Source organism: Sinocyclocheilus anshuiensis, unplaced genomic scaffold (genome assembly GCF_001515605.1).
Source record: "Sinocyclocheilus anshuiensis isolate Anshui unplaced genomic scaffold, SAMN03320099.WGS_v1.1 scaffold183, whole genome shotgun sequence".
Classification (NCBI taxonomy): domain Eukaryota; kingdom Metazoa; phylum Chordata; class Actinopteri; order Cypriniformes; family Cyprinidae; genus Sinocyclocheilus; species Sinocyclocheilus anshuiensis.
The window spans coordinates 5,621,775-5,632,850 of record NW_015548309.1 but is presented as its reverse complement, the minus strand read 5'-3'; the positions used below and the strand labels follow the sequence as shown (position 1 = coordinate 5,632,850).

At 33.8% G+C, this 11,076-nt stretch overlaps 1 protein-coding gene across 1 annotated transcript in view; it reads left to right on the top strand.

Annotated features, from left to right (window-relative positions):
- The window catches only part of LOC107656241 (fibroblast growth factor receptor substrate 2-like), a gene marked incomplete at its 5' end in the record, with an annotated part of 1,450 nt that extends 1,179 nt beyond the window's left edge, over positions 1-271 (top strand). Inside the window, one exon of the mRNA XM_016444001.1 lies at positions 100-271. Coding sequence (XP_016299487.1) covers positions 100-271 — 172 coding nt within the window. The remainder of the gene's footprint in view (positions 1-99) is intronic.
- Positions 272-11,076: the final 10,805 nt, after the last annotated feature.

Here is an 11,076-nt window from a genome sequence, read left to right as displayed (position 1 = left end):
TATATTACAATGATTTTTAAAATATTTTAAAATATATTCAGATAGAAAACTTTTAAATTGTAGTAATATTTCACAATATTACCCTTTTGACTTGGGTAGCAGTAAAACCCCCACCACGCCCCTGCCTCCCACCCCCACGCGCCGGACAGAGCTGTACACCGTCATCGACATCGAGCGCACGGCTGCCATGTCCAGCCTGCAGAAAGCACAGCCACGGGACGACGGCACATCCAGGAAAACACGACACAACAGTACCGACCTGCCCATGTGACCCGAACCAGCCAGAATGCACAAGTTTATCTCACCGTAAACACCTTTAGGTCACATTTCACTACTGAATATCAAGAAATAAATAATTATATTCCAAAGTAAGCCGTTTTTAGACATGCAAACTTGAAATAATTTTGAAAGAAGTCTCACCAAAGCTGCATTTATTTGACCAAACATACAGTAAAAACAGCAATAATGTGAAATATTACAATTTAAAAGAACTGTTTTCTATGTGAATACATGGTAAAATGTCATTTATTTCTGTGATGCGCAGCTGAATACGACCTGGACGTGACAGGTTTTGTGAGATTTGCTTGTATATATATATACTGTAGTTCAAGTATATGTACTACATTATTTAGTACTTCACAAGTGCACTGATCTGCATTCATACGCTCAACACACACAGACGCAGGTCTGAAACGTTCAAGTCAAACAGGTACAGATGAGGAAACACTACGACGGTTTAGCAGACCTCATTCACCAATGCTGTGATGTTTTACTCTCTATTTCACAAATATCGAAAGTGTTCGAGATACGTCTTTCTTGTGGTTACTGTGTCGATGTAAGTCACTCATTTTGCACTTGAGAGCAATAAAAGATGCTCTCTACGGTATTCTAGAATCACATGGTACACTGCCGTCACTGTAAACACTCGCTCTCCCTCCACAGCCCTTCTGCTCTGCTAGCGTGAGGCCCTGTCCACACGGACGCGCTTATTTTTAAAACCGCAGCTTTTTCTACGCGGTTAGGCCGTTCGTCCACACGCAAACACAGCACCAGGTCACAGAAACCGAACATTTTTGAAAACGCCTGCCAGGGTGAAGATTTTCAAAAATCTTTTGAAAGTTTTTGGCTTGTGACGTTTGGAGCCTGCGCTGTTTCTCCACCTACTGGAGACTTTTTCAGGCTTCTGATTGGCCAACATGGTTTTACGGTTGAGATTATATCGCCACCTGTTGGTTTGGCATGCCCTTGACAGTGCTTCATAGCATGCGTTTGCGTTTTCATGTGGACGGAGATTTTTTTAAAAACGGAAGAAGGCAAAACTGCATTTATAAAAATAGCCGTGTACGAGTGTTTTTAGCCGTACGCTTGCGTCTGTCGACCGAACACACGCTTCAGTGAGTCTCAGAGCAGCTCTGCTCTTTCTCACGCCTCTCAGTTGCTAAGAAACCCTGATATTTGATGAGCGTTTGGTGCTGCAGCTGGTTTAAAAGGGGTTTCAAATGTAGAAACTGTACAGTTTATAATATTAGTCATGCACTGTGTATTGGTAATGGACAATGTTATCAGCCAATATTGGAAGCAGATAAAATTAAGACTTAATTTTTCCCTCAGATTTCTTAAAATAAATAAATATTAACAAAATATATATTTTCCTATAACAGGTTATACATATACTAAACTGTAGTCTTATTACACATGAAAAAAATTGAACTTTACATGAAAAGCATTATAATTGTTCAATTTCAGCTTCACTGTCATTTAAAAAAAAAAGAACTACACTGAAAAAAATTAAAGATTATTCATATATAGAATATCTTAAAACCATCATCTTTTTTTCCCGAAAATAAAAATATATATTTATTTCAGATTAAAAATAATAATATGTATAATTTTTTTTTGAGTAGAAACAAGTTTCATAGTTTTCACTCAGAAATTGCTAGTAAATTTCACAATCAATAACAAAAGAAATGGCAAGTAACACTTTGAATTAAACATGACATTTTTAGTTGAAAGCTGGAAATAGTATTTCCTTGTTAAACATACTTCAATAACTTTAAAATCAGTGTATACAGGGTTACAGTGTATATTCATAACATTGGCCACAATAAAAACATGTATCAGATAAACTGAACCAGTGCATCCCTGTCAAACACTACTGTACGTTCATCACTATAGGCCTGTTTTCTGAGTATTTCACAAACAGCACAGTGTTGTAAAGGTCGATTATAAAAACATCATGCGAGCTTCAGGTCATCACGTGCATCAGACGCTTTCAGAAGGACCTGGAGGATGTTTGCAGTGCTGCAAATGTGATTGTATCACTCGTCTGCATGCGCTCGAATGTTCGTAAGGGTTTCCAAACAGAAGACAAATCTGTGTATGGCGTGTAGAGCAGACGGACTGATCTAGACAACCGGTTCATATAAAGTTTCTATTGTAAAGTTTATCGTATGCTTGAGTTGCATTATTATCATGTTATTGTCTACCTTTTTGAGAGAGTGTGCAAATATAGGAACATTCACATGTACAAAACAACACTCGGTAAGCTTAGAAACAAATGAGTGCTAATGAAATAAATGTCAAAATCAAGATCATTTGCCGAATTGGAGGAACTGAACGAATGTCGGGATCTTTCAGGTGTGTGTGTGTGTGTGTGTGCGTGAGTGTGTGTGTCTGTGTGTGTGGTTGCATTCCTATGTGAGTATTTCACAATTACGGACGTTGTACTGAAACCAGTTTTGATATTTACATTTGATATATTGGGTACTGATATCAGTTTAGTAGAATGTTTGTATTTTTTGAAAAAAGACAGAATATTGTGTATTTTGTGATATGTACACCATTACATCCCCCGCCATCAGTGCCAACGCTATTTTTGTAGCATGGCAAAAAAATCATTAAAAAAAATGAAATGAAAGTCTCCATTAGATTCACTTCAAAAACCTCTAAAAACAAATTCAATTTGTTGTCGTTTCTGTTCACCAGCCCAGTGTTATTTTAGTATTATTGAGGTACTGTTATAGTTTTTATTAATATTTTGAAATGAGTTTTTATCAGTATTTTGAATGTTTTTACTTTTATATTTTCCATTTTCATCTTCATTTTAGTTAAAGTTTAAGGAACTTTGATGTTTTTTAAATATAGTTGTATTCACTTTTATTTCAGTTTTTTTTTTTTAGTAAAATCAAGTTGAACTAAAATAAAATGAGAAATGTTGCCTTAGCAACTAGCTGAAATAAAATGTTTTTATACGTTTTATTTTAGTTCACTTTTTAAATATGGTTTTAGTTTAGTTAACTTTTTTTGAAATACATTTCTTTACAGATGCATGGAAATTACACGCTAATTTAATCCCATGTTTTTGGTTCCTGTGGTTTGACAAAAACATTTTTCAAAAGAACAAATATTGCACGTCATCCACCCAATTACATGCGGCCCAAGAAACAAGTTTGACAAGTACAGAGAACTGTACTGTAGCCTAATAAATTACATACTGGGGCAAAATGTTCTCATGTAAACTGAGCCGAAATGACAAAAAACAGCAACCAAAGCCAATTACCTCATGATTATGAGTCAATGAATTATTGATTAATAATAATTAATGAATTATTCAAGAATCAGCTAAAAACACATCTCTTCCATCTTTATTTGACCCTTTAACTCAAGCACTCTATATTCTAATTCTATTCTTAAAAAAAAAAAACTTATCCCTTTTAGACTTGCACTCTATTCATTTGCTGCTTGTTTTCTTTAAAAAAAACAAACAAAAAAACCTAACTCTAGCGTTCTAATCTTTTTGTATTCTATCTGTTTTCTTTTAATTTATTCTACAATTAACAAAAGCAAAAAGACCTCTAACTCTAGCTTGCTCTATTCTTTTTCTATTCTATCTGTTTTCTTTTTATTTATTATATGATGTTAAAAACCCTTGCTACGTGTACTGCGTTAAGCTAACAGACTTGTTATAGCACTTGTATATCATTGCTCTCTTGTTGGTTTTGATTGCTTCCATTGTCCTCATTTGTAAGTCGCTTTGGACAAAAGCATCTGCTGAATGACTAAATGTAAATTATTCAAGCAATGCTCAATGAGAGGAAGCCAAGCGGACAATTCCAGCACTGACCACCAGAGGGCAGTACGACACACCAAATCAAACGTACAGGAGAAAGTTCATCATTGTGCCTGTTTTATAATAATGGTTTACATTTTCATATATTTATGACTATTAGCAAACACTAAAAATAGATTATAACCACATTTTTTTCATGCACTGGTTAATTTGGGGCTCTTTTGCTTCCTGAGTTTGTTTCTCCACTTCAGTAGCACTTACACCAAAATTTACAGTTTTATTCCTATCTATATTCTGAAGGTTTTTACAGTGGGGTTTGTTCATATATCATTCACTTCATATATATTCAACATTTTATTCCTAAAAACTTTTTTTCTGGCTGAGTACAGTATTTTCCGATTTACAGAGTGCTAAAAAGAGATATCAAAAATCCCTTCAGTAACCCTAATATGTCAACAAAATCAAACAAGAACTTTGAGCCTGACTTAATCCAGTGTTCAGATTCATTCTCTTGAAATGTAGGCAAATTCGTTTTTAGAATGACAGAAAACTTGTAATTCAAGACAACTGCATAAATGTACTGTGGAAAATATGGTTAAAGTGTACAATTTTAGTATCTTGCCTGAATTATTGCAATAAAAGTATTAAATGCCACATGCATTGTCCAAAACCTTAATTGAAAAAAATTTGCTTATGAAATGGCAACTTCAACAGAAACTCCTTCAATACTTACAATAGAAACGTGTCTCTATTTTAGCATTCCCAACAGTAATGATGTCAAACTCTACAGCACACGTGATATTGTGTGTGTGACTGGAGTCAGAGCAGAGCAGAGCATCATGGGAGGCTCATTATCTGCGTTCACTCTTCCTCATGCTGAGTGATGGATCGATGCTCGGCTCTGATGATGTTTGCTGCATCTTCTTTGACTCTGAAGCCAAACTTCACCAGCGATCTCATGCCAATGTGTTTCCCGTGAATTCGACATGCAGTAAATGTTGGCTGTGATCCCAGAGGTGAGTTCAGATTCAGCCTCCTCACAAACGGATCTCAGTCAGTGGTTTGACTGGCAGTTCTATTAGTCTTTCGCCTCTAAGAAACACCAAACACACCCTTTCTGCTCTCAGGACCTCAGTGCTGTCACCTGGCAACCGTCCTGTTGCTTGGATACAACATGCCTCTCCTTATTTCCTCAGGATCAAACGCGAGTGACGCCAGCTGCACACGTCAAGAAACATGCAAACACACGCAAACCTCCATCTATGACGACAGACTCAATGCTCTTCCTACAATGAATCAAACTTCAAAATTCAGATTATCAGCTCAGTTTCATTGCTCATGGTTGAGTTGAGCATCAACATTTGGCCCGGAACTCATTTCTAGTTTCATGGCACTTTCACATGAGCAAAACGTCACTCACATGTGCTTCAGAACATGTATGAATATTTCTGAACTCAGAATCTATCAAATAAATGGTTGTTACAGCTCTGAAATCTGATTAGATGAGCCTTGTGTGATTGCAATATCTGATAAATGCACTTTCAAATGCTGAATTTTATATTCATGTGCCAAGTTATTCAGAGTAACTCGTGAAGAACTATGGGTTATTTTCAAAACATTGACAAAAAGTTTATTCAACAAAGACAATTTGACTTTTGTTCTTGTTATTATTTTATTATTTTATTTTACAAATTATATATCTGAATGACAAAAAAAGATTAATTATCTAACATAGACTAAAATATATATTTTCCCAATGAAAATCTTTCTCCTGAATACAAACGCAAATTTAAATGAACTATATGAATATTAAAAAATAGGTAAATTAATTGAAGGTAAATTAATAACTTTTTCAACATGTTGGGAAAAATCATTTGCAGCCTCTTCTTACTCTGAACTTTGACCTTTGAAGTATTTTTCCACAAATGTTCCAAAACAAGAGTTTTTAACATTGATCAAGAACAAAAAAATCAAAAGATAAATGTATTTTTAAATTCTATATTATTAATAACATTTTCTTTTGCTGTTTTGCATACTTGTTCGATTTTGCACTATTAACCCAGGAAAGAAAGAAAGAAGCCAGATGAAGAGAATAAGACTTCAAAATTCATTTTTTATGTGTAAAACAATATAGTTCCATTTTATATTATTTAACTTTATTATTATATTTTATACTATTTAATAAAAAATTGAAATGTTATAGATTGATGCCTTTTATATGGAGTTTATTGTCTGTTTTAAATTTCATGTTTTAAACATTTTATATTATTCAGCTTTTATATTATTTAATAAATATCGCAAAGGTTATAGATTGATGCCTCTTATATGGAGTTTATTGTCTGTTTGAAATTTTGCTACGCCTTAAACATTTTACATTATTTAACTATGTTATTATAGTTTATAAAGATGCCTTTTATATGGAGTTTACTGTCTGTTTTAAATCTTTTATATTAACTATTTTATTACATTTTATATTATTTAATAAACAGAAAATTTTATAGAATGATATATTTTATATGGAGTTTATTTTGTTTGAACTCTTTCTTTCTTGAAAAATCAAGGCTTTTGTATCCTAAATCATAGATTTTTGCATGCAACTTGTTCAAAACAATCAAATAAAATGAGCAAAAAAGCCGCACAGCAGTGCTGTAAATTCAATCCGATCATCTTAGGAAAACACTTTTGTTTGTACCGGCAACTTTTTGGTGCTTCTGATTTGTTTTGTGCCTATAAAAGAGACGTTAACTGTGGTAAAATCTCTGTAACACACGGCCTCACACACTCGCGATCTGCTGAGATTGTGCTGTTTTAATGAAGCATCACGTGAGCTAAAGGAGCGATAATCTCGGGTTCTCAGAATGAACTAAGTGTGATTTCACGAGTTCGCACTAACATATAATGTGATTGAGCAATTAGTAGCATATTTGGCGTGCTGTCCAGAGGGAGGGCTCCGAGCTCGGGTTAAAGCTCCTCCCGAACCTTGTTAATAAAACATCATATCTGTGCTGTGATAAAGCCCTCTTCCTCTGCTCACAGTGTCAGCCGGTATCAGGGGAGCGTTTGATAAACTGATCATCAGTTACTCTGGAAAGTTTTGCTCCAGTGGTGATAGATGGAAGCCCATTATCAGCCTGTGAGTTCAAATCATTAGCATACAAATAGTGTTCCTCAACAGAGATGAATGAGACGTGAGTCCAGAGAGAGCAGACCTTCATGAAGGGTAAGAAGAGAAGGTCGAACGCATGCACGCATATCTGACACATTATTTCAGCTTCATCGTCTGTGTTTGGTGTGTCAGAATGATGTTGTTCAGCTTTATTTGCTCGGTTTTCAGTGAGCCGCCTAGATCGCATTTTAAAGGGGTCATAGGATGCTACATGCACTTTTACAAGTTGTTTGAACTGAAATGTGTGTTGGCAGTGTGTGTACACAACCACCCTATAATGATAAAAATCCACCCAGTGTTTTTTTTTAATCTGGTTAAATGTTTTCCCCTTTCTCAAATCGAGCCGATCTCAGATGCCTGTCTGTATGACGTCACAAAAACAGGCCCCTCCCACGAAAGTTTGATTGACAGTAGCGCTTCAGCACAGACTGACCTTAGCTCCGCCCTGAGTGACTGTCATCAGTCCGCCATTGTTTCACCGCCGGAGCAGATGTAGACAAGAATGACTCCTAAGCGATTGAGGTGTTCTGTTATTGGACGTAATAATGAACATAGCAGTCCTCATTTACTCCAACATCTGAGCCGCTGCACTCTCAGTGGATTACATTTGTTTCTGAAGGGAATGCACCCCTGATCTACATAAATGCGTCCTGTTTTTGACAGGGTAAAAAAGGTGTTTTTTACACTACCATTGAGAAATTTTAACCAAACTATGTTACAGACTTTTCATTAAGACCCTAAAGAATCATATCAACTTGATCAAAATGGGCATCCTATGACCCCTTTAAGGCCTTACAGTAGCACGAAGAACGGCAGGAACTTATGTTGTCTTCTAAGATGCCTTATTTTATCCAAATTCTAATGTATTCCTCAAAGAAAAGAGGATCCTGTAATGCTGGATTTTGAGTTTTGTTTCTTGTTTAGGTTTTCTCTTGTAATTGTCATGTGTTTCCCGGACCTTGTCATGTGGTCCTTTTGTTCATGTGTGTTTTTCTCATTGGTTCCTTTGTTGTATGTGTCATGTTCTCATTGGTTGGACTGTATCATGTGACCCCTTTATTTGATATATATAGCCCTCATGTTTCGTTGTCTATTTGTCTAGATTTGTTCGCGTACCACTGCTGGTTGACTTGACTTGACTACTTAACAAGGTCAGGTTTTTGTTTGTTTCATGGATTATGTTTGTTTTGTATCTTGCTTACGTTTCTGTTTAATAAATACTGCACTTGGGTTCTCACTACACTTGCCTCCAGTGGACAATTTATTACAGATCCTAATTGAAAAATTTAATCCAAAATGGTGTATTCAATCAATCAATCATAATGTAAAACACTTATTTTTGTCATTATTATTTTTGCTCATACTTTGGGTTAGACATTTGAACAAATCTTTAATCAGGGTCATTATCGTTAGCTAAAATTTTTTTTGTTGAAATAAAGCTGAAATATAAAAACTAAATCAAGAACAAAATACATTTTAGAAATGTTGGCTTGGCAACTAACTCATGTTTAAGTGGAAGCACTAAAGTTACTTACTGAAAATAAATTAAAACTAAAAAGTGAACTGAAACTAAAACTGAAATAAAAATAAATTAAACCTAAATAGTAATACTTAAAAGAAGAATAAAAAGACACGAGCACATAAAATGACTAAAAATTAAACTGAAAATATAAAAATAAAATAGTCATAAAAACGGTATTAGTATATGAATTAAACTAAAATACCACTGATTGCTGCAAGCTAATAAAAAAATTAAAAAGATGGCTTTAATCAAAAGAAACATTGGTAAAAAAAAAAAAGTTGTGAATTAAAATATTAAGAATAGTAAAATCTAATTAAAAATGGACTATTTACAAAATAAATTAATTTTCAGATTAAAAGTAAAAATTTAAAAACACTTATTTAGTGTTTACTTATTTAACACTTACTTATTTATTAACACTTATTTATTTAGCGCCCATTCTAGTACTAGTTCATAGTAATAAAAACAGTATTAGTATATAAATAATACTAAAACGACACTAATTGAAAAAGCTAGTCAAATGGCCTAATCAAAATAAATACTGATTATTGACAGTAATATATCATTCGATATTGAAAACTACTGGTAAAAAAAGGTAATAAAAGGTCTAATTATAAATCGACTATTTACCAAGTAAATAAAAGCAAAACAATGTGACCCTTATTTATGGAGTCAAACACACAGCTTTTGGCTTCTCCAGATGTTAACTGATGGACTGGAGTGCTGTGGATTACTTGTGGATTATTGTGATGCTTTTATCAGCTGTTTGGACTCTCATTCTGACGGCACCCATTCACTGCAGAGGATCCATTGGTGAGCAAGTGATGCAATGCTACATTTCTCCAAATCTGATGAAGAAACAAACTCCTCTACATCTTGGATGATCTTGGGTGAACTATTCCTTTAAACGGTAATTGTTGAGCGAGGAGAGGAAGCCCCACTCTCTCTTTCCGATCCTGTTCTTTTAATAGCCTGCTATATTTAGCCCTGTGGAGGGAGCGAGGGGGTTTTCCTCCATCTCTTATCAAGCACGAGCAGACGCGTGATGGATTTCTGCCGGAGAGAAAACTCATTTGTGTTGAGTTGTCATCACGCGTTCGGCTCTGGCCCGGAGGATCTGTGTCTGTGTGATGCGCTTTTATCCCAAATTAAAATCTGCGAAGGGGTTTTGTTCTTCTGAGCCGGGCTGAGGCGCTTCGAGTCTCCAAACTCCACTGGAGGAAAGTGGGGTCATTAAAAGTGAACCGAAATGATAAATATATGTTTCTTCAGAGCGTGTTTGGGGATTCAGCACACATATGTGTTTAAACACTCAACCGTATCACAGCAGCTCTATGGGAGATATATATGGTTCCTATGGCAACAGCGTATTGTGTTTGAAAATGTTTGAAAGCGTTTCTGGAGGAAGCGGAACCCAAAAGCTGCTTGTTGCATTTCATAGTCAGTACATAAACATACGTTTCATCATGCATCACATCTGTGATTTCCACATGATCGCGTTTAATGACATATGATGTAATATTAAACCTTAATGTACATAACTGATAAGAAAAAAATAAGAAACATTTATTTTGATGAAAAACCATTAAATGACAGGGAATTCTGTCAATTTACAGTTTTTCATTGTAAATTCTAAGATGACTTGTTCCTTTTTACCTCCGAAAACTATAAATGTAACAGTATTTTACTGTTATTATAGTGAAACTAAAACTAAAACAAAAACCATTAAAAATATTATATTATTAGAATGAATATTATTACAATTAGTAATTAACAATTACCTGAAATAAATATTAAAAACATTTCTCATTTTAATGTAGTTTAACTTGATGCACTAAAATAACTGAAACTAAAACTGAAATACAAATTAATAAAAACTAAATTATATATATATAGGCAGACATATTTAAAAGAAAAATAACTACTAAAAATGATAAAAAAACAAAACAAAATTATTACAACAACTCTATACAACTCTACAAAAAAATGAAAACAAAATATAAAAAAAATGAATTCAAAATATTAATAAAAAATATTATTATCTTGAAGTACTAAAATAACTGGAACTAAAACTGAAATACAAATAATTAAAACCTACAAAGACGTATTTAAAAGAAAAATAAATACTAAACTAAAAAACTAATTCAAAATATTAATAAAAAGTGTATTATCTTCATGTACTAAAAGAAATAATAAATTAAATTAAATAAATAAAAATTAGTAAAAATAATTAGACATTTATAAGAAAAATAGCTACTATAAATGATAGAAACATAAAAGAAATGACTGAAAACTAAAATAAAAAAAGTAAAAATTTTA